This window comes from Pangasianodon hypophthalmus, chromosome 12, assembly GCF_027358585.1.
Source record: "Pangasianodon hypophthalmus isolate fPanHyp1 chromosome 12, fPanHyp1.pri, whole genome shotgun sequence".
In the NCBI taxonomy this organism is placed as follows: domain Eukaryota; kingdom Metazoa; phylum Chordata; class Actinopteri; order Siluriformes; family Pangasiidae; genus Pangasianodon; species Pangasianodon hypophthalmus.
The window spans coordinates 2,997,166-3,021,481 of NC_069721.1; the positions used below are offsets into that span (position 1 = coordinate 2,997,166).

Consider the following 24,316-nt stretch of genomic DNA (forward strand, 5'->3'; position numbering starts at 1 on the left):
CAGCCATACATGCCCATGCCATAACACTGTCTCCACATGTTTGAGACATAATGTGGTATGCTTTGGATCATGAGCCCTTCCTTTCCTTCTCCATACTCTTCTCTTCCCATCATTCTGGTACAGGTTAATCTTGCATCAGAACTGGTCAGGCTTTTTTTTAGAGGTTCTTTAGCAGAGTCTAATCTGGCTTTTCTGTTCTTGAGTGTTATCAGTAGTTTGCATCTTGAGGTAAACCATCTGTATTTACATTCATGAAGGCATCTCTTGTCTTTAGACTTTGACAAATGATACACCTACCTCCTCAAGAGTTTTCACCAAGGAAAGACTTCTGCAATCATCCACTTGAGTTGTCTTCCGTGGCCTTCCAGGCCTTTTGGTGCTGCTCGCCAGTGCATTCCTTCTTTTTAAGAATGTACCAAATTGTTGATTTGGCCACTCAAAAGTTCCTGCTATCTCTCTGATAGGTCTATTTTGTGTTTTCAGCCTAATGATGGCCTCCTTCACTTACATCCACACCTCTTTAGACCGCATATCGAGAGTTCCCATGAACAGCTACCAAATGCAAATCCAACGCTTGGAAGGAACTTTGTAAAAAAATATGTTAAAAAAAATGGTTATAATTCCTAAACAGTTAATGCAATATCTTTTGTTAAACTCCTTAAATTAAAGCTGAAGGTCTACACTTCAATCAAATCTTGATTACTTCATTTCAAATTCATTGTGTTGGTGCACAGAGGCAAAAGTATAAAATTGTCACTGTCCAAATACTTATGGACCTGACTGTATATTGCAAATATATGGCTGCATGAATAGTTCTAGTTGTAACAATCACATTGATCTCTGCAAATGTGGTTTAACAAAATGGCTTCCAACCTCATTAGCAGCTTATAAAATAGCACTTGATCCAGCACATCCTATTATCTTGCACTTTTTTTTAATTTTTATATCTTCCTCTGACAGTTAGTGTGGACAACTTAAGTCTGTACTTACATCTGAATACCAATGTGCACAATTTCAGCACTGAATACTCACTACACACTTAAATCTGAATACGGCCCTCAGTCAGTACATTCCTCTATAAATTATGTGCTTTCATCCCTGCTTCTTTCAGCCAATAACAACATAGCAGGTGGTTTAAAAACATTTTATAATAAATCATGTAGTGATGTAATTTGTTTCTGAAAGAAAAGTGAGAATGAATGCAGGGCCAGAAAAAGACCCTCTGAGAACAGCAGCGTGTGCATATTACTTTAATTACAGCGTTGAAGAACTTTCACATTGAGGGGGCCGTTTCACACAGCAGTGTGTGGCTAAAGAAGTACTGTGAGGCTATAGTGTGTGTGTGTGTGTGTAAAAAAATATTTTATTATACATATGTGAGGTTGTGGTGTGCCAATATATAAGTACAAAGGTATATTATACAAAAATAAGATCTGAAATTGTTTGTTCCTTAAAGGCAGTAATGATATAAAGATATTCCTTGAAAAGGCTCTGAATAACCACCAAAATCTTTATTATTCTGAATTCTTATTATTTTTATTAAAGTGTTAATAAAAATAAAGCTGCACTATGAAATATAATAGTCTTCATCCAACAGATTCTAAGAAACAGGTATTATATACAAAGACAGAATAAGGATCTTTCGTTCACTAGCCATTATTCATTAAAGCACTTGAGTATTTTATATTTGTGCAAACTATACGAATATAACTCCATTGTGACCCCTGCTGGTGGAATCTGTCAAACACTTCCAAAAATGGCACACTTTTCATACTTAAAATTAAAGTTTAATTCACCAATAAAGTTTATTTCGATCATGTATAATGACCTGCATATTTACATATGAAGAAGGGAATTCTAATCCACTTGATTACACTCCTCTACAAAGCCTAAAACTACACGACAAAATGAATAAAGAACGTATTAAAATGTTTCGAGAAAATAACACTTATAAAAGACATGGTTTCAACAAACAAGGAGCATTTCAAGAGAGAAGACCTTTTTTTTTTTTTTTTTTTTACATTGTCTTTTAAAAATACAGCACATTTTTTCGTTAGATAAACAGTAAACATAAAATCAATATGCAACCTATGAGTCATTACAAATAATTTACTTTTAGACAGGTTTATCATGTTGAACTTCAGTGTATATTTTCATCACCAGTATTGGGAGGATTATTTTTGCATCCATAATCAGTGGCAGATATGTGAAGTACAAAACCATAATGCATGCCACCCTATTCTTCTAAAATGGATGGCCTCAGTGTCTCCATCTGATATTGTTAAAAATCTTACAGTTTAAAAAGAATGATCATAATATTCAATATTTAAAATGGCAGAACCTTCATAGAGGTGCCAAATACCATGCAAAAAAGATGTTAAATATACCCATGGGATAATCTCTATTTGAAAGGTTCTAAGTTAGAGCCAGTTAGAGCAGAGTCCATCAGGTCATCATCCTCAGTGTGCATGTACACAGGACTCGGTCGAGAGGAACGCTCAGAGCTGAGCAAAGATATAGAAGGTTCTGAGGAGGACAGAGGAGACCTGGACCAGCTGTCTACCTTAATTGGATGTGAAGAGGGACCACAGGACATTGTCGATTTCTTCTTCTCCTTCTCTCGATCCCTGTCCCTGTCCCGTTCCCTCTCCCGCTCTCTTTCTTTTTGCTTTTTCTTTTCTTTTTTGTGCTTCTTGTGTTTCTCTCCCAGACTGACTGACATGTAGTCCTGTGGTGGTTGTAGTGGCCTCATGCTCTGATCATCGTCAGAGCTGGGGCTGTTCTGATGGGATTTCTCTGCCACTGAACTGCTACCTGACTCGCTCTCACTGTCCGGGAACAGAGGTGTGTATCCAGGCGAGCGGCTGTGGCTTGGGGAACTGCGGTCGTGCTTTGGTGTTGAGCCACTGAAAAGAGGTGATGCTTTCAAGCCTGAATGCTGGGGGCGCATGGAACCTTCTGCTGATCCGTCACCAGGCTTCTGGAGAGTTACTTTGGACTTGATGCTTGGAGAACCTCCATCAGGTTTGCTTATGATAATCTTAGCCACACCAGTGCTGCTCACTCCACTACCTTTTGGGTCAATGATCTTTTTATCACCCGAGTTTCCGGTTGAAAGAGATCCTTTGGATTTCCCTTCTTTTTCAACCTTGTCCCGCTTTGGAGGACCAGCATTTGGAGGTACCCCCCCCACCTCCACTCCCTGTACTGCTGCCAGCACCACCTCCTCCACCTCCTTCACACTCCTCCCCACCAATACCACCACTACCAACACTCTTCAGCTTGTCTATGACTGCTGTAAGGGAAGGCTTTTTGTTTCGGCTAGGGGACTTTCCCTTGGCATTAGGGTTGTTCCCCCCACCTCCTCCACTTCCTCCTCCTCCACCACCCCCACTTCCCCCATATTGTGATTGACCACCAGAGGAAAATGACATAGAGCCTGATGAAGAGGAAGAGCTAGCAGATGAGGTGGAAGAGGAGGAAGAACCAGAGGAAGAACCACTTCCTAACTGTTTCTGGGAACCCATCCCACCACCAGAAGAGGACTTTGACCCCCCTGAACTCCCACTTCCAGAACCAATCGGTGACTTAGCTTTTGAGGATGGTGGTGTTCCTGGAACCTGTCCTTGCTGAAGTTTCATTGGGGAGGAAAGTTTGTCAGAACTCCCAGTCCGAGAGTGTGAAGGCGAAATATTAGGCTTAATGCTAGGGTTTATCAGTGATCCAGGTGGCTTGCCTCCTTGGGGCCTCATTTTATTCCCACTAACTGCTCCACTGCTGCCACTGCTACCTGAACCCGACATACCATGCTTGGTGATTGGAGAAGAGCCTGGTTTGCCTGAACCCATCCCGAGAGAAGAGCTTTTGGATTGAGGGAGCATGCCACTCCCACTTCCTCCTGTATTCGGTGGCTTAGAACTGTTACCTTGTCCCATGGAGCCTTCCATCTTGCTGGTCTTTATTTTTCCTGAAGATGAAGAGGAGTGGGAATGGTGGCTTTTGCTGCTGCTTGTGCCACTGGCACCACCGGTACTTCCAGCTGCTGAACTGCTTGATGTATAACCTCCATGAGAAGATGTTTTTCCCCCAGTTAAGGTTTTGGGGATTTGTATTGTGATTTTAGGTATAGGTGGGGTGGCACCTCCTGGTGGGGTCTGAGAACGACCTGAGCTGCCTGGGGATTTGGATCCACCTCCACTCATTGAACCTCCAGAACTGACACTCCCACTTGGAGGGGTATAGGGTCGACCCCCAGAGCTGTGTGAGGGAGACTTGCCTTCTGGATCAAGCTTTTTACGCTTGGGTGGCTTTTCTTTTGATTTTCCCTCACTAGAAGGTGTGCGACTACGCTTCATCTGCTTTCCTTCAGAAGAGCCTGTTCCTCCCATCACCATCCCAGAGTTACCTCCCCCATTATCCTCCTTTGGTCTCATCTGTTGCTGTTTGACCTTTACTTCACTACTTTTAAAGTCACTGCTAATTCCTGCCATGCCCATAGTGAGTGGACTTTGTCCACCACCTCCATGAGAATGTGAATCAACCAAATCTGGCCCTGGGCCTAGCAAAGGTTTTCCTCCTCCACTGTTCCCACTAAAAACCATACTAACATCAAAAGGGTCCTTTAGAGAGGCATCAGGTGTGCTACGGCCATGCGAAGTTGGATTCTGAGGGGTGCCTGAGGGTGTATTCTGCTGACTTCCCCCACTGAAGCTCTTCACAAGGTCAAGATCTGGCTCTGGACTGGGTGAACTTTCATCAAAATAACTTGTATGTGAGAAGGTTCCCTGACCAGGCAGCAACTCAGGGTTGAAGTCTGTATCTGGGAAGAAATTACTCGAGGAGGCATCACTATTTGGCGTAGCTGCAGTAGCAGCCTCTGCAATCAGATCTGCTGGATCAGTGTAAGTGTTTTCATTGCTGTTGGCATTAAACAGGTCGGCCTCAAATACTGCACTACCCTGACCTGAGCTAGAGGAATCCCTTAGTGGAGTGTCCAGGGAAGCTCCTTCTTCCCCACCCATGTGATGCTGCCCATGGCTGCCGCCACTCCCTTTGGTGGCTGAATCAGGAATATCAGACAAAATGTCATTAATGTCAGGACCAATACTTTCAGAGCTAGAGAGGCGTACCATGCGAGGTATAGACCCTGGCGTCTGCGACTGAGCTTGTGTCTGAGACTGGACATGTGACTGTGGGTGGTATGACATTCCAGGACCTGAAGGTGGGGTCCCACATTGGCTTGGAGCTGGAGTGATACTGTGAGGAGTGTCCAACCCATCACCTGGAAGATTGACATCAAAAATGGGATTCTGAGAGGCATCAACATCCATGGAAAAAAGCTCACGGTGGAAATCATCTTCAGTGGGGGGGTGTGTGTGATGGTGCTGCTGGCTTATGTTTCCCAACTGCTGTTGCTGGGATTGCTGTTTCATTCCCATGCCTCCCCCTGTTCCCATCACACCCTTATCCGTGCCCCTTGGTCGCTTCTTCTTGCTTTTGGTGCCTCCTCCAGGACATGGCTGACCTTGGCTGTCTGTGCGAGGAGAACCAGAAGAGTTTTGTCTCTCCAGAGGGCTGCTACCATACAGGGCAGCAAAGTCCTGTGAGGGGTTGTCCTTCAACAAGTTCATCAGCATGGGATGGTTTTTGGTATTGCTAGCAGGTGAGGTGGTCGGTGGTGGGGTCTGGTGTGGCTGTGAGCCAGCAGAGCCCTGGGGAGTGGGACTAGACCCTACACTTCCTGTTATCTTGAGAAGACTTGTGAGTATTGGGTTCTGAGTCACCTTGCTAAAATCATCTGAACCATGGCTGTGCTGTGGTGGGAGCTGCTGCTGTAGCTGCTGCTGCTGACTTGATATCTGCCCCATAGTGTCCACAACTGAACCTCCCTGGTGACTCATGTTGAAAAGGGAGCTGATTGCGCCTTGGAATGGCCCACTTGCACCCAAATTGCCAGCGCTACTGCCTCCTGTAGGTGTAGTAGCACCCCCTACACTAGGCAGGCCCACAGTGTTGCTCCCATCAGGTCCTGCGCCCATCCCCATGTAACCAGGGCTACCTGTGGGCGGAAGGTTCTTTTTCACCATTATCTCCACAGTTTCAGCTATTAGGGATAAGGCTGGGGTGTCTGCCTGAATCGTCTCTGCCTTGCGACGGATAGCTCGCATTGTCACAGGGATGGACATGCATCTAAGGAAGTAAAAGTTATAAAAAAAATATATATATAAAACATTTGAAATTCATGTCTTTACAACTACTTAATGTCTCTCTGATGACCAGCAGATCATGTTGCAAATACATCATGCCCATATACATGCCTGCTAGTAATTTATTTGCTTATCACTCAGTCTTCTAAGGCAAATTAAAATGTAACATGAGAAACAAAACTGCACTTACCGCTGAACCACCTTGGTAATGAATTCATCTGTGCAGATCAAAGCATCAGACAAACCCTTATACAGCTTACACACTACCTGCCGTGAGTCAATTACCTCCATTACAACTGAGAGACAGATAGAGAGAGACAGGCAGACAAAATAGCTTAAGAGGAGCTCAGTCACTGAATTTAAACTCTGAAATTAGATCAAAATGAATCCTCACCACAGACGAGAGACTCATTGACAGGATGCTGGAAGGAAACGCTGAAGCTGGAGTCTGTCAGTGGACAGACCTCAAACTGCAGCAGCCCAGGGGTATCTATAGAAACGACAGCATCACATATCATAACATGCCGTTAAATAATTCCAGCTCATTTCTGCCATATGCTATGACATTATTTTATATATGTACTGTATAAGCATGGTAATACAAGCATACACATGGAGAGATGAAGCATTCACTGCTGCTAACTACATTCAAATATTCTTATATTCAGCAACATCAACAGGCTCATGAGTTTATGGAGAGATGCAGCATTATTGTGATAAAATCAGCGGTAACTATGTTCGACTGATGAGCACAAATCTGGCTTTATTACAGATATCACATGTCTGCATACTGCAGGTGATGTAAACGTACCTGAACTGTCCATAAACTTGTGCATAGCATTGTGATGTACTCAGGCCTGTGCCATCTAACCATGTTACCATTTAAACAGTATCTTTAACAGAGTGCACGAGGGTGGGCAACCTGAGCATGCAGAGCAGCGTCAGAGAGCATGGTCATTAAAAATAAGTGCAATGTGCCGTGACTTGTGCGCACACAAGGGTATTCACAAGTGTGGGGCAGTGACGTGAGTGCGAACTGCTGCCTGAGAGCACTTCTGTTCTGCGAGCACAGAGACACATGCACTTCCTTTTCCCCTCTTTCCCTAGCATCTACAGTCATTAATTTATTTAAAGGAAAAGAAGTAATGAGTTAATTAAAAGTAAAACTGCCATGACTTAAATTAATAATTTGTAATCTTTATTTTATTAGTGTTCTGCCAATTTGTGCTTAAATGAAGAGTAGAACAAGTTAAATTGTACAATTTATTATTATTACTGCTATGTGAAAATTAAAAAAAGCTAAAGCAAATAAAAAAACAAACAAAAAAAAACAAACGGCATTCACTCCCATTGATCATATGTGATAATTCTCTGCTCATATGGGATAACTGTCTGCCTACATGGGGTAACTGAATGATCATATGAGATAACTGTCTGCTCATACTGTATGTGTTAACTAAGCAATCATATGGGGCAACTGTCTGCTGAAATGGGACAACTGTCAACTGAAATGGGACTGTGCTCATACTGGGTAATTGACTGATCATATAGGATAACTATCCACTCAAATGGGGTGAGTGACCAATTGTAAGGGATAACTGTACAAGTGTATGGGGTAAAAGTCCAAGTGTCTGATCACATGGGATAATTGTCCCCGTTCATATAGCATATCAAGTATAATATGCAGAATTTAGGGAGTGTGAAGTCATATTAAAGCATAGACCAGTTCAGGATGGTGATGGACTAAATAAACTCTAAATAAACTTGAGTTGTCCAGTAAATAATTGGAGGCATCAGACTCACCTTCCTTTATGTAGGTCTTTTTGACACAGCTGCCGATCAGTGTGTTATAAGCTGCTTGGTGTCGTATAATGTCCAGCAGAGAGGGCACGTGAGCAGGGTGTCGAAAGGGGATTTTGGACACCAGCACTCCCTGCAGAGATTTCCCATCCTGCACTGGGGCATCTCCATTCAGAAAGTAGCAGTGCTGTTGTCCTGGCAGAGACTTAATAAAATAACGTCAATGGTTAGACACTGTAAGGTAACCATAAGCATCACTGTACAAAAGGCTGTGTTCAAATACTAATTTTAACACACATTCACTTCACCTATCTATCACCTAAATCCACTTGCAACACAAAGGAGAGTGTAATGTGGGCCGTCACGGCAGCGACTTTGCATCTAGCATGCTTATAGGCCATGGTGACCATCACCCAGTGGGGTAACTGCTGCTTTGAAAAGGGAGCATGCACCATGACAGATAAATAACTAGTCTGATGAACAAATACCTGCCATGAGGTTCAAAACAATATCTTCAGGCTTGTACTGCACACGTTCCGCAGATTTAATTTCACAGAACATCTCATGGACAATTGCCTGGTTCAAAAAATTTGCACCAACCATGGTTTCTCTGGCCATTTAAGGACCATGAGTAGAATTACAGTCCTCTCCAAAAGTACTGAAATGGCAAAGCTAATTCTTTGTTTTTGCTATAAACCTAAGACATTTGGGTCTGGATCAAAAGATGAATATCAGACGATAGATAAGAATTTCAGGTTTCATTTCCTGATATTTACAGCTAGGTGTGCTAGACAACTTAGAACTTGGCACTATTGTTTGAACCCACCCATTTTTTCAAGTGACCAAAAATACTGGAACATGTGACTGACAGGTGTTTCTTGCTGCCCTGTTAGATTGATTGTTTAAACCAGGGGTGTCCAATCTTATCCAGAAAGGGCCAGTATGGGTGCAGGTTTTCATTCCAATCAAGCAGGAGCCACACCTGATTCCACCTATTTAATCAGTTGACCTTGGCTTTCAGTAGACTCAGGTATGGCTTCTGCTTGGTTGGAATGAAAACCTACACCCACACCGGCCCTTTCTGGATAAGATTGGACACCCCTGGTTTAAACAATTAATAAGTCTGAATATCTACTGTTAGTTTGAGCCCTGAGTTTCACCTGTGAAGACTGCATTTGTTGTTACAAAGGACAAACCAGCATGAAGACCAGAGAGCTGTCTATGGGAGAAAACCAAGCCATTTTGATGCTGAGACAAGAGGGAAAATCAATCAGAGCCATTGAACAAGCATTAGACATAGCCAACAGAACAATTTGGAATGTCCTGAACAAGAAATAAACCATTGTTTTACTAACAATCAGACAACTAATAGGTCAGCCAAGGAAAACAACAGCAATTGATGACAAACATTGTGAGAGCTGTGTAGAAAAAAAAAACCCAAAAACAACAGTTAGTGGCTTCATGCAGTTATTGCAAGAAAAGGATATGCAACCAAATATTAAGTTTTATTTACTTTAATCTGTTCCAATACTTTTGTTCACCTAAAGATTGGGTGGTCTGCCACCAAAAGTGCCATGTTCTAAGCTGTTTACCACATCTAGATGTAAATATCAGGAAATGAAAGTCGAAATTCTGATCTATCATCTCATATTCATCTTTGATCTCAAACCAAAATACTATAAAAGGAGTCCATACGAGCTCTCGTATGGCCACTTGGAGTATAGTTTTTACGATGCCTTTATAGTGCAGCTTTAAAGCTCATGATCACTATCTTCTGTCATTTTGTGAAATAGAGCTGTAATAGAGTAGAAAAAATCTTTTATGTTATGAAAAGTAACCAGGTATTTGGGTTTGGAATGACATAAGGGTAAGTAAATGATAACAGAATTTTCATTTTTAGGTGAATTACCATTACCATTTGAGCACAGACCTGACAAGGACATATCAAAATACACAGGTTGCAGACACTTGGGGGTTTATTGTCCAAAAAAGAGAAAATAGTTAAACAGATTAAATAGTTAAACAAGATTTGCAAATATTTTTATTTTAATAAATGACTCTGTCCTATCCACAACCTAAAAACACACTTGAGTCAAATCCACACGTTGTACCACGTTCTAGTTTAAGTCTGAGGATGATAACTCTCCCAGTTTGAGTTTTATGAATCATTTTCTTAAACAAGTGAATTTACTGAAAGGCTACCAGTAAAGCTAAGTAACCACATTCATCAAATTCATTCACAATATGCACATGTCCATTCTTAATCTAATATAATCTAATCTAACATGCTAAAAACAGCTGTTAGTGTTTCTTGTCTCGTTATATCGACAATAATGCAGTGCATTACATGAATCACATAAATGTTTGCATTCCTTGATATTACTGTTAGTCGTCGTTTAACATTTCTATTGTAAAACAGTTGTCAAGTATTAAACTTTAGCTACTTAAATTACATCTTACATTGCACTCTTTCACCATAAAAACTAAACTGTCACGCAGCTTCTGTGAACAGTAAAGCCACACTTCCTTTGATTTGATTTGCCATCTCAAACATTTTGACATAGACGAGCGCTGCTAGACCACCCTAAAAATATAACTTTTTAACATTTTGTCATTCGTACAACATGCATAGCGGTGCACTATGGAGCGCAGCAGAGCAGCATCACAAATAGCAAACATTGGGGGGAAAGTTTGGCCATATCTGATTATTTTAATAATACGGATTTTACTGATACCGATAACGAAGTTTGGCTGTATCTGCCGATAACCGATTAGTCATCCGATAGTGATGATACTGAATGAAAACAAAACACTCAAAGTAAAATACTGCTGAACTTTATTACAAAAATAAACAGTACTGACTGTACCATGAAAATTTACTGTACTTTTTTTTAGATGAAATAAATATAAATATATATTTACTATTAATAAATATTAAAGTAAATAAAAGATATACACCCAAACCACCAAATATTAAAAATATCAAATGTGTGTGTTGTTTTTCTGTTTTGTTTTTTTTAGCTATAACCTAGAAAAATGGTATGTAAATTTCATAGGTAACACTTTACGATAAAGTCCCATTTGTTAACATTAGTTAATGCATGAGCTTACATGAACTAACAATATGCAATATATTTTAGCGTTTATTAATATACATACTTTTTTGTTGTCAATTTTTTAAATCTGCATATGAAGTATCCCACTCCGTGCAGAATGTAGTCTCGCGGGTCAAAACAAACACCACAAAGTGTCAGTGATAGTTTTTATTTTGCCACTAGAGACTGCTCTTGTACTGTAAAACAGCGGACCCTTCTCAGCCGCTCCTGCAACGGACGCAACTGGAAAAAACAATCGGTGTGGATTTTTGCCGATTACAGATAGTTCCAGCAAATGGTTATCGGTGCCGATTAATCGGCAAAACCGATCAATCAGTCGACCTCTAATAATTTATCTCCATAATTTAAAAAGAATAAAGAATAAACCTTACATCATCGACACTGGCGAAACTACCAAATTGATATAAGTTTTTATTTTTCATTAATTGGCAGTGGATGTCAAACCTGTTTCAGTCAAATCTTACGTTCATACATTTACATTACACAGACATTACTCACTGCGTAAAATCTCATGAACCGAGCCGACGCTGGAGCATTGCTGCCATCGTCTTCACCAAGCTTGCTTTTAATGATGAGATCATAGAGTGGGGACAAGGCAGGTACTGACTCAAACACTGGGATACCTATAACAAAGAATACAGTTTTACTGCTCAAATACACACTTCAATGCCTTTAATTATTTCACCAAAAATGACCAAAAATGGCATCTCCTTATCCTAAATGCATTTTAGAATGCCATGACAAATCCAAACAATTGGTTCGAATCTTTCATCAGCCCAATCCTATGGTGCGTGTCGTCCAATATTTCTTCAGTTCCCCACTCACAGTAGTAACTACCTGTAATTAGTTCCCATTTACTGTCTCCATAGTTCCCACTTACTGTTTGAAGCATTTGAAGACAAAATTGTAACTGTGGTTCCATCTTATCCTGCCACATATGACCTCTCATTATATGTGTATGGAGACATCATGAAGAAAAGTATAGCTTGTAAAGACGTAGCAGAGATCGTTGGTGCCTATGGTGAGTATATGTAGCCAGGGTTAGTGTCACTCCACACTACCGTCTGACTCAGGCAGGGGTGTGGTGTGTTGATTGACACGTGATGCTAAACTGGTGGCTGTAAGCGCATATAACTGGTTAGCTGTAATATCCTTGTGGCTGCAGTGCAAAACTGAAGAAGCAAATTTAGAGTAGAAACGAGAGCACATCTGAGTGTACAGAATGACAGACGAAAGATTCCATGTCTGATTCACGAAACTGTCTATGACATCAGCAGGAAAGAATCTTTGGAATCTACATGGAAACAAGCTCCGCCCACTAGCCCATTATTGACATTCCATATGCATGACATATGTCCCCCTGTCCCAGGTGTCCCTCTTACCTGTAATGCTGCTCATTTTGTGAATGAAGGCCAGTGAGAAGGGCATGGGCCGCTTCATCTTCAGGAAGAAACAGGCTGGCAGGTCTACACAGTTAGAGTTCGACGCTGGAGAAAATGTCGGAGTCCTAAAATGAAAAGAGGGGGGGGGATTACACTCAACATGCACTCCGTGCTGTCTCTATAAATTATTACCTTAAGACAATTTATATGTAAATGATAGATTAAACCAATACATACAAATGAACTGCAAACACTACATACATTCATATAAACAGACAAGCTTAGCAGGCATTGTCATTTTATATTTTAAAAAAAAAAGGAAGATTTACCCTTTGTTATCCACTGGGTGAGATCCGGTGATGAGAGGAGCGATGGGAAGTTTGTAGACAGATGATGTTCCCTCCACAGTCACAGACACGCCCACTCCGAGAGAACGAGGGACTAAATATAAAATAAATGGAACTGTCAATAAAGTTTTATATATATATATATATATATATATATATATATATATATATATATATATATATATATATATACGTGTGTGTGTGTATGCAGTGGATTTAAGTCTACACACCCCTGTTAAAATGCCAGGTTTCTGGTGACGTAAAAAAATGAGACCAAGAAAAATCATTTCAGAACTTTTTCCACCTTTAATGTGACCTATAACCTGTACAACTCATCTGAAAAACAAACTGAAATCTTTTAGGGGGGGCGAGTAAAAATAAAAAAACAAAATAATGTGGTTGCATAAGTGTGCACACCCTCTTATAACTGGGGATGTGGCTGTGTTCAGAATTAAGCAATCACATTCAAACTCATGTTAAATAGGAGTCACTACACACCTGCCATCATTTAAAGTGCCTCTGATTAACCCCAAATAAAGTTCAGCTGTTCTAGTAGGCTTTTCCTGACATTTTCTTAGTCGCACAGAGAGCTTCCACAGCATCAGAGGGATCTGATTATTAAAAGGTATCAGTCAGGAGAAGTGTACAAAAGAATTTCCAAGGCATTAGATATACCCTGTGGAGAAAATGTGGCGCAACAGCGACATTACCAAGAACTGGACGTCCCTCCAAAATTGATGAAAAGACAAGAAGAAAACTGGTCAGGGAGGCTGCCAAGAGGCCGCCAAGAGTCCTACAGCAACATTTCTGGCAAGTACTGTCTGTGTAGTACATGTGACAGCAATCTCCTGTATTCTTCATATGTCTGGGCTATGGGGTAGAGTGGCAAGACAGAAGCCTTTTCTTACAAAGAAAAACATCCAAACCTAGCTAAATTTTGCAAAAACACATTTGAAGTCTCCCAAAAGCATGTGGGAAAATGTGTTATGGTCTGATGAAACCAAGGATGAACTTTTTGGCCATAATTCCAAAAAGTATGTTTGGCGCGAAAAGAACACTGCACATCACCAGAAGAACACCATACCCACAGTGAAGCATGGTGGTGGCAGCATCATGCTTTGGGGCTGTTTTTCTTCAGCTGGAACTGGAGCCTTAGTCAAGGTGGAGGAAATTATGAACAGTTCCAAATACCAGTCAATATTGGCACAAAACCTTCAGGTTTCTGCTAGAAAGCTGAAGATGAAGAAGAACTTCATCTTTCAGCACGACAACGACCCAAAGCATACATTCAAATCGACAAAAGAATGGCTTCACAAGAAGAAGATTAAAGTTTTGGAATGGCCCAGCCAGAGCCCAGACATGAATCCGATTGAAAATCTGTGGGGTGATCTGAAGAGGGCCGTGCACAGGAGATGCCCTCACAATCTGACAGATTTGGAGCGTTTTTGCAATGAAGAGTGGACGAATATTGCCAAGTCAAGATGTGCCATGCTGATAGACTCATACCCAAAAAGACTGAGTGCTGTAATAAAATCAAAAGGTGCTTCAACAAAGTATTAGTTTAAGGGCGTGCACACTTATACAACCACATTATTTTGTTTTTTTATTTTTACTCGCCCAACCTAAAAGATTTCAGTTTGTTTTTCAATTGAGTTGTACAAGTTATAGGTCACATTAAAGGCGGAAAAAGTTCTGAAATTATTTATCTTGGTCTCATTTTTTTACATCACAGAAGCCAGGGGTGTGTAAACTTTTTATATCCACTGTATATATATATATTGTGGGATGTGCTGGATAAACAAGTCTGATCCATCTAGACCCCACCTCCTATCTTGCGGGACTTAAAGGATCTGCTGCTAATGTTGTGGTGCCAGATACCACAGCACACCTTCAGACATTTTATATATTCACACACACAAACGCATATACAGGGCGTCCCAAAAGTCTCCATACATAAGCGAAATTAACACTTTTCAGAAAATGCAACTTTATTTACAAAACATCATCTACATGATTGCCATTTCTTTGTAAACACACATGGAGTCATCTCTCCCACACATGATGAACTCGTCTTAACACATCCAGTGTTATGCAACTGTGTAACTGGATGTCAGTCACAATCATGGAGACTTTTGGGACACACACACACACACTCTGTACACCACCACTGTGGGTTTGAAATGAAGCAATGAAAATGTGATTGAAGTGTAGACTTTCAGCTTTAATTTAAGAGGCTTAACAAAAAAATTTGCATTAACTATTTAGGAATTACAACCTTTTTTTTTTTTTTTTTAACAGAGTTCCTCTATTTTCACAGGCCCAAAACAATTGACTTATAAGCTGTTTCATGGCCAGTTGTGACCTGTTTCCTTGTTATTTCATGACAAATTAAGGAGACAAAAAAAGTCTAGAATTGATTCCAAGCTTTAAATCTGAATTTGGTAGCTGTTCATGGGATCTCTCAATTTGCGGTCCAAAGCCAAGAGACGGGTGACAAACAATTTGGTACATCCTTAAAAAGAAGGAATGCACTGGTGAGCTCAGTAACACCAAAAGGCCTGGAAGACCAACAGAAGACAACTAAAGTGGATGAATTCTTTCCTTGTTGAAGAAAAACCCCTTCACAACATTTAGCCATGTCAAGAACACCCCGGAGAAGGTAGACACATCATTGTCAAAGTCTACAATCAAGAGACGCCTTCATGAATGTAAATACAGATAGTTTACCTCAAGATGCAAACCGCTGGTAACACTCATGGAACTGGCTCGCTTGTGTTTATTGATGATATGACTGCTGATAGAACTAGCAGGATGAATTTTGAAGTGTATAGAGCTATACTTTCTGCTCAAATTCAGTCAAAGAAAGGAAAAGAAATTAAATGTTCTTAAATATCTGATGACCTCAACCCAATTGAGCATGCTTTTCACTTACTGAAGATAAAACTTGACCAACAAACAAGCAGCAACTGAAGGCGGCTGCAGTAAAGGCCTGGCAAAGCATCTCAAGGGAGGAAAGCAACACTCCCTTATCCAAAGCAACTTACAAAAGTGCTTTGAAGCCTCTATCAATAAATACATTCTGATAATGGCACAGACAATACAAAGTTGTTTTTTTTTTTTTTTTAGGTGCTAATTTAAGTACTTTAGGAAGAGGTAAGTCTTTAGACGTCATTTGAAGACAGTGACTGTTCGGACATCTATGGGAAGTTCATTCCACCACCTAGGTGCCAGAACAGAGAAGAGTCTCGATGCATGCCTTCCTTGTACCCTGACAGATGGTGGGACCAGTCGAGCAGTGCTAGACGATCGGAGGGAGCGTGGTGCAGTGCGGCATGTGATGAGTGCTTTGAGATAAGTGGATGCTGGTTCTTTTTTGGCTTTGTAAGCAAGCATCAGTGTTTTAAATCTGATGCGGGCAGCTACAGGAAGCCAGTGGAGGGAGCTTAGCAATGGGGTGGTGTGGGAGAACTTAGGAAGGTTGAAAACCAGTCGTGCAGCTGCATTCTGGATCAGTTGCAGAGGACAAATGGCACTCAGAGGCAGACCTGCGAGGAGGGAGTTGCAGTAGTCCAGTCTCAAAATGATAAGGGACTGAACAAGCACCTGTGTTGCCTGTGTTGAAAGAAATGGACGAATCCTTCTCATGTTGTAAAGGAGAAATCGGCATGAGGGCGTCAGATTAGCAACGTGAGAGGAAAAGGACAGTTGATTGTCCATGGTTACCCCAAGGATGCGCGCAGTAACTGAAGGTGAGATCAGAGAGTTCAGGGAGATCGCAAGATCCTGACATGGGGATGAATCACCTGGGATGAACAGCAGTTCAGTTTTGCTGCTATTAAGTTTCAGCTGATGAGCTGTCATCCATGATGAGATGTCCACCAGACATGCTGAAATCCGAGCAGAAATCTGAGTGTCTGAGGGAGGGAAGGAGAGGATGAGTTGAGTGCCATCCGCATAGCAATGGTGTGAAAACCTATGTGAGGATATGGCCGCACCAAGAGATCGAGTATAGAGGGAGAACGGGAGAGGACCAAGTACTGAGCCTTGTGGGACATCAGTGGAGAGCCTGCAGGGAGCAGATGTGGATCCCCTCCATGTCACCTGATATGACCGAACTTCCAGGTAGGAAGCAAACCACTGCAATGCTGCACCACGAATTCCAAGACTCATGAGGGTGGACAAGAGAGTCTTGAGATTCACTGTGTCAAACGCTGCTGAAAGGTCAAGAAGGATGAGGACTGATGACAGTTTGGCTGATCTATGTAGCTTCTCAGTGACAGCCAGAAGGGCAGTCTCTGTGGAGTGTACCGGTTTGAAGCCAGACTGGTTAGGATCTTGGAGGTTGTTCTGTGAGAGATAGAGAGACAGTTGATTGTACACAGCTCGTTCAAGGGTTTCAGAAAGAAAAGAGAGAAGTGATACTGGTTGGTAGTTGCTGATGTCAGGGGGATCCAGACTGGTTTTCTTCAGGATGGGATTAACCCTTGCTCTCTTGAATGAGGTTGGTACATGACCAGATGTTATGGAGCCATTGATGATAATGGTGATGATGGGGAGGAGGTCTTGAGAGATGGTCTGGTGCATCGTGGAAGGGATTGGATCCAATGTGATGGTGGTATGATTGCGGGACAAGATGACTTGCAGGATCTCTTCTGTGGCTAGTTTAGAAAAATGTGTAAATCTGGCAAATTTTTTCAATCTTCTCATCATAAAAGGTGGCAAAGTCTTCAGCAGTCAGGGAGGACAGAGCAGGAGGAGCCGGTGGGTTGGGTAGTGAAGTTGTTTAGCTTGCAAGAATCTTGTGCAGAGGTTTCCAGCTTTTCCTTGTAGAAGGCAGTCTTAGCAGAAGTCACTTCAAATGAGAATTTGGACAGGAGTGCGCAGTAAGAGGCAAGATCTGTTACGAGTTGGGATTTCTTCCACTTTCTCTCTGCTGTTCTTAATTCTCTCTGATTGCTGGGTAACACATCTGGTAGCCAAGGGACAGGGCAGGAAATCTTCCTGGTTTCAGAAGAAAGAGGGCAGAGGAGGTCCATGGATGAGGAAAGTGAGGAAAGTGTCTGTGGCTAACTCCAATGGTAGGGAGGAAAAGGAGCCAGGGTCGGGAAGGGATGATAGGGTGCAGGATACGATGAAGGAAGGGGATATAGAGTGGAGGTTTCTACGATTGGGAGAGAAGTACTGATAACTGGTTTAGACAGGGTAGGGAGGGTGATGGTGAAGGATACCAAGTGATGATCAGAGATGTGGAGTGGGGCAGCAGTGATGTCTGTAGCTGGAGAGGGGCAGCTGAAGACAAGGTCCAGGGTGTTCCCTCCCTTGCATGGGAGGGCAGCTGTTGAATGTTAAGGACAAAAAATGTAGAAGAGGGAGAAGGCGAGAGGACTGAAGCTTGTCAGAGGAGAGGCTGAAGTCTCTGAGGACAGTAAGAGGGGTGCTGTCAGTAGGGAAAAGACTGAGGAGCATGTCTATTTCTTCAAGGAAAGCTCCTAGGGGACCAGGAGTGTGGTAGATGACAACGATGAGAAGGTTGAACAGGGAGGTAACTGTAACTACATGGAATTCAAAATATGAGATGTTGAGATGAGACAAGGAGAGAGGTGTGAAGCACCATCTCCGAGACAACGGCACACCTGTACCACCACCACTGCCAGTTTCTCGTGTGAGTGTGAGAGAAAGCATAAGCAGAGGATAATTCTCTATCTAAATTTATGTGTCTAACTGCTGCGAAATATGCTTCTGACTGCTACCTAACCTTCAATATATCTTACTGAGACCTGCCCACAATTCACGCCTTAAGGGAGACTGAAACTACTCTTGATTAGCCACCTGAGAGAACTAATTAGCACAGACTAACAGATACTTCCAAGTAACACAACAGAATCAACAATAATATACAACAATTCTAGTGCCAAGTGGCTGGGGCTGGTTCCCTGGCCGGGAATCGAAACAGGGCTGCAGCAGTAAGAGCGCTGTGGCCTAACCGCTAGTCCTCCAGGGACCCAAAATATAACAAACAAAAAAATAACTTATTTACTAAAAAGTAATTAGTGCAACATAAGAAAATGTAATAATTAAATGCAATGATTAAATGTAAATTAAATAAAATGATTAAGTTAAATAATTTCAAAATGAAAGAAAAAAAAAAAGAAAAAGTATAAAATATTACAACATGATTAAATTGCTTTAATGGTGTTATTGCAGATGATGTTAGAACTCTGTTGTTTACATCGTGTTTGCTGCATGTTGAACCAAGTGTGTTGTTATAAATGCTAAAGCTTACTGGTTGTGTCGGTGAAGTTGAGCTGAGCGCCGGTTCCCTCCTCAAAAATGTCATAAGGCGAGACATAGCACTGCAGGGACAGAAGATGGCCGCCGCTCCTTGGAGTGAGCAGACCCACACTGCCGTGCAGGATCGTCTCCACCGTGTTAGCCTTCGTAGCTATCCTGCACGAAACAAGAAATCACTGCTTTTTATTTACTTTTTTATTTTGTTGTACTGTTTGTGGGAAATTTTGTTTATATATCTAAAACCAGAGAATATTTCAAAATTCCAGCAAGATCATAAATGGTTAAATGTTTTAGCGTCACAGTGATGATACTAATAACTTTTTACACACGCACACCTGAACATGTGCATCATCTTAGTAAGGTCCAGCTCCAGAGACTGCAGGGCCAGGTACATTTTAGTCTTCAGTTTGCTTTATGAAAGAAATAATTTAATTAATGAGATGTATTATTATACTTCTTTCTTTTACCTTTTCTTTAATATTAATGATCACTCACTTGTCTCCAGGAAGCTTGTACAGGTTCACAAGACCCTTCAGGTGTTTGGAGAATTCCTCAAAGTTTTTCTCTCTGTGAGATGCACACAAGATCATATAGCAATAAAACATCAACGTGTGACGCATAACCATAGAGTTATACTGTTAGACAATTTGTGTTCAGTCAAGGTTTGTCCAACCTTCATTAAATTAAGTGATGATATGTCTAAGTGTTTATTGCTCCTTACCTCAGATGCTGTATGAGCTCAGGACAGCTCTACACAAGAGAAAAGTAAGAGTTAGGGTTACAGTCAAGTTCAGTTTGCCAGCGTGACACATTCTCTTTATCAGACTGTATGAACATTAAAGACTTAAAGCAGCAGTAATATTGTGGTGAAAATTACATTTACTAGTGTATATGATTCCTTGCCCCTTAAGGAATAGAGGTAGAGCTCAGTTCTAGGGAATGCATTTGATTATCCATCCATCCATCCTCTGTACCGCTTATCCTAGACAGGGTCGCAGAGGAGCCTGGAGTCTATCCCAGGGTCTCGGGGCACAAGGCAGGGGACACCCTGGACAGGGTGCCAACCCATCGCAGGGCACAATCACACACACCACAGACAATTTGGAAGAGCCAATCAGCCTACAACACATATTTTTGAACTGGGGGAGGAAACCAGAATACCTGAAGGAAACCCCCAAAGCACAACTCTGTGCACACACGGAGGAGGCGGGATTCAAACCCCCAACTCTGGAGATGCGAGACAACTAAGCCACTGTGCCCCCCTTGTTGAATGTAATTTAGACTAAATGTAACAATGATGGAATTATTACAGATGTAGAGACACTTAAAACATCACTGACTAACACTTGAAGATGAGCAGTCTAAACCCTACCCAATCTCTCTTTTGGTGACTCTCTTTCACCCATCTCTTGTTCTGTTTCTCTATCCTCATCTCTCTATCTCTCTCTCTCTCTCTCCATTTCTCACGCTCTGTCTCTCCCCCATGCCTCTCTTCCCGTTTCTTTCTCTCTCCTCATCTCTCTTTCTTTGTCTCTCTCTCTATTTCTCCCTTCCCCATCTCTCACGCTCTGTCTCTCCCCCATGCCTCTCTTCCCGTTTCTTTCTCTCTCCCCATCTCTTTCTTTTTCTCTGTCTTTCTCTTCCCATCTCACTCCCTCTGTCTTGCTCTCTCCATCTTTGTTTCTCTCTGCCCCCCCCTCCATCACTGTCTCTCTCCAACTCTCTCTCACATCTCTCTTGTTGTCTCTCTCCAGATCTCTCTCTTTATCTCTCACCCCTTGTCCCTCTCTTTCCATCTATCTCTTGTTTCTCTCTCCCTGTCTCTCCCTCTGGTCTAGTGTCTTTCCCATCTCTCTCTCTGTATATCCCTCTGTCTTTCTTTCTCTCCTAGTATCTTTTCCATCTCGCTCTGCCTCTCTTTCCCCATCTCTCCCTCTGTTTTGCAGTCTCCCTCTCTGGCACTCTCCCTCCTACTCTCTTTCCCTTCTCTGTCTGTTTGTCTCACCCCATCCCCACCCCCCATCTCTTTCTCTAACTCTCACGGTTATTCTCCTCCGGTTTCTCCCTGTCTTGCTCTCTTACCGCAGGGTTTTCTCCGTGATGAGCCACTTTGACGTCGATCAGTTGGCCCATAGTGTCAAGCTGCACTTCTACATAGAACATGTCAGAGGTGATGTAGCATTCTGTCTCCGAGGGACTCAAGTGTGACCCCAACCTGCAGGATCAACAACAAACCAAAAGCAAAACTGTGTGATCATGTGATGGGATCATGTGATGGGCTATGTTTCAGTTGAAAGTGGTGTATAAGCAGTGATGAACCACCACAGGGACACTCACATATTCTGACGAGCGATGGACTCCAGGCGATCGGTCATAGATGCCAGTGAGGACACTGTAACAATAATAAATGTATCAGCAGATGCGGTGGATAAGCAGAACACACTCCACCCCCAGCAGTAAACAAGAGACAATGTCACTGAATTATGTCATACGCATCATCTTGATACTGTTGTTGTTTCATTTTGGAATAAAAGAGTAAAGAAGATAGATACTAAACACGATTAGAAACAGAAGTTGTGACATTTCATAAATATACCGTATTATCCCAATCTTTCTCACATTAACTTAACCCAATTACAAGAAATATACATGCGGAATCAACAGTATCAGGCCACACATTACCAATCATATTTAACAAAAGAAAACGCACCAAGAAAAACAAACAAGCAAAACAAAAAAGAATTACCATGTTTTATTTTGTACCTTTGAGCCACTAATAGTTACAGTCAATGCTGTGGAGTGGCAGCGAGACAAGTTACTTCCTGTTATCACTTACATTATTGCATCTATAACCATCGTTCCCTCACCATCCTCTCCTTTGTCGGAAAACTTAAAGTCATAGCTTTACCTCTGATCTGTTACAAACCACTGACTATGGAGACTCCGTCCACACATTAAACAAACACCTCTTCACAGAAAACTTCATTATATCAACAACTACACATGGTTTTTAAAATCTGTTGATGAAGAACATCTGCTTTTAACATGTTGATATAAATATCTGGATAAGTTATTATGCATTAACATAAGCCTGTGATTTGCAGCTGTATTACTATCAGAGATGCTATTGAAGAAATTTCGAATGAATCAGAAGCCAGAACTCAACAACACTATGGTGTACTAATACTAAAAGACTGTAAGGCTCTCAGTGTTTAATTATTTTTAACTCTGATAAATGTGGATGATGTCTAATGATTGATTGATTTGTGTAGGGCTCTCACCTTTAAGTGCCCTCTGAAGCGTCTCTAAACAGTTCAGCAGGAGTTGGTGACCGGCCGAGTTCATCACACCACGCTTCTCCTACACACACACACACACACACACCTTTTTCAATATTCAGTCAGTCAATTCCGTTTCTATACATGGATAAATGTCTTAAACAGTACATTTATAACGTATAGCTCAACAAATACTTTAAGTAACACACACACACACACACACACACCATGGCTGTGCGGACAACTTTGCTGGTTTCCTGCCATGGCCGTGAGGCGTTGTGTTTGGCGTGCAGCCTCTCCAGCAGAGCAGAAACACGACTCTGCTTCTCCGATTCTGCAAACACACATTCACTTAAACAGGTGGAAAATCTCATAAACTGCTCCATATGCTACACAAGAACGAATCCTCTATACGTACATTTCACAGTGTATGAAATTCTACAATGGTTATTATATAACCTACATAGCACACTACAAGTTCATCAGGGAAATGATTAGGTCCGGTTTAAAATAATGGCTCCTTCACTTTATGAAATTAAATACACTATAGAGGATTTAAGATTCAAATTTGTACTACTTACGTCCAATCATTTCTGATGTTTATATCGAGCATAAAAATGATGGGCAATAGAAAACCATTTGTGTCTTGTCTCTGTCCCTCCCAACACCCCTATCTCTCTCTCTCTCTATCTCACAGTCTCTCCCTCCATTATCTCTAATCCTGTTTCTTTTGTCTCTCTCCTTCTCAATCTCTCACTACATGGTTTTCTCCATCGATAGAGATCGCTACCATTTCTGACATCGATCTGTTGGCCCACAATGTCGAGCTGCACTACTTAACATACCAAAACACTTGGGGCCCCTTCATATTTGTGATGACAGACTTTACACCCAATAAGGAACATTTTATGATAGAAAGTGTACTGCAATACAAGTCCAACACAGAATCGTTTAGGATTCAGTTCCTTTCACGTCTACGTCATTCATAACTTATTTTCTTCTTTCCATCAAGATGCATTACATAGTGCTGTATAATGGCTCCATCCTGTGTAGTGAATATGTACTATACAGAGTAATGTAGGATTCGGCTCCCTGTTCCTAACATATCCTACACATAAGAAACAGCAGCACTCTGTGTAGTGTGCACTCTGTTTAATAAATAATCATTCAGGAGTCACCACTCAACTATATGGAGCCATTCAAAACAGAAACAGCTACCGCTAACCAATTTACCTAGCTCTGTGGCTAATGCTAGTTGAGTTATGTAGCGTAGGGACTGTTAGCCGTACAGCCGCCTAACAAACTCGCATTTATATTGAATCGAATGGGTGTAATCTGTAAACACGTCGCCTGTGCTCCATACCGGTGCCTTCCTCCACTTTGACCCGGTCCAAAGCGGGTTCTCTCACAGGACTACCGCTTCGTAGCGCCGCCGCTGACGCCGCCGCCGCCGCCATCTTCCCCGTTAAAGCGTCGCGTTTCTGATGACGCAAACACGATGAACGCGCTCTGTCGCATTGTTTTGACGTAGCCTTGCCCGCTGACTTAGACATGAGCATACTATATTCAGTACAGTACACGGGAGCTGCTGAGTATAAATAAGCTAGTAGGGCTGAGCTCAAAGATTAAAAAAAAAAGAGACAACAATATAGGGTTAACTGTTAACAAAGGTCTTTAAATCGAGCGCAACAGTACCAATCAAAGGTGGTGGTAAGTAAAAATACACAAAATGGTATGAAGAAGTGAGAAGTGAGGCTGGGGCTGACTTCTTTCTATCTCAGACTGTAGATTCATGCAGCCTATCAGTGACGGTGGAGTCATGTGATCACCCAGAGTGAACCCTAGTTTTGATCCCCATTTAAGGTGATATTTAAGGTGACACATGCTTAACACATC

The 24,316-nt window shown here is 41.7% G+C and overlaps 1 protein-coding gene across 1 annotated transcript; it reads right to left on the minus strand.

The window, feature by feature from the left end:
- Window positions 1–283: 283 nt before the first annotated feature.
- med1 (mediator complex subunit 1) lies at window positions 284–23,925 on the minus strand. The gene is given in 17 exon segments (XM_026947873.3): window positions 284–3,173; window positions 3,175–6,189; window positions 6,397–6,502; window positions 6,601–6,696; window positions 8,010–8,211; window positions 11,621–11,745; window positions 12,505–12,629; window positions 12,834–12,945; window positions 19,135–19,298; window positions 19,478–19,552; window positions 19,638–19,709; window positions 19,864–19,892; window positions 21,225–21,357; window positions 21,480–21,534; window positions 22,424–22,502; window positions 22,648–22,754; window positions 23,784–23,925. Coding segments are annotated over 17 exon segments (5,361 nt in total). The 5' UTR covers window positions 23,878–23,925; the 3' UTR covers window positions 284–2,401.
- Window positions 23,926–24,316: the final 391 nt, after the last annotated feature.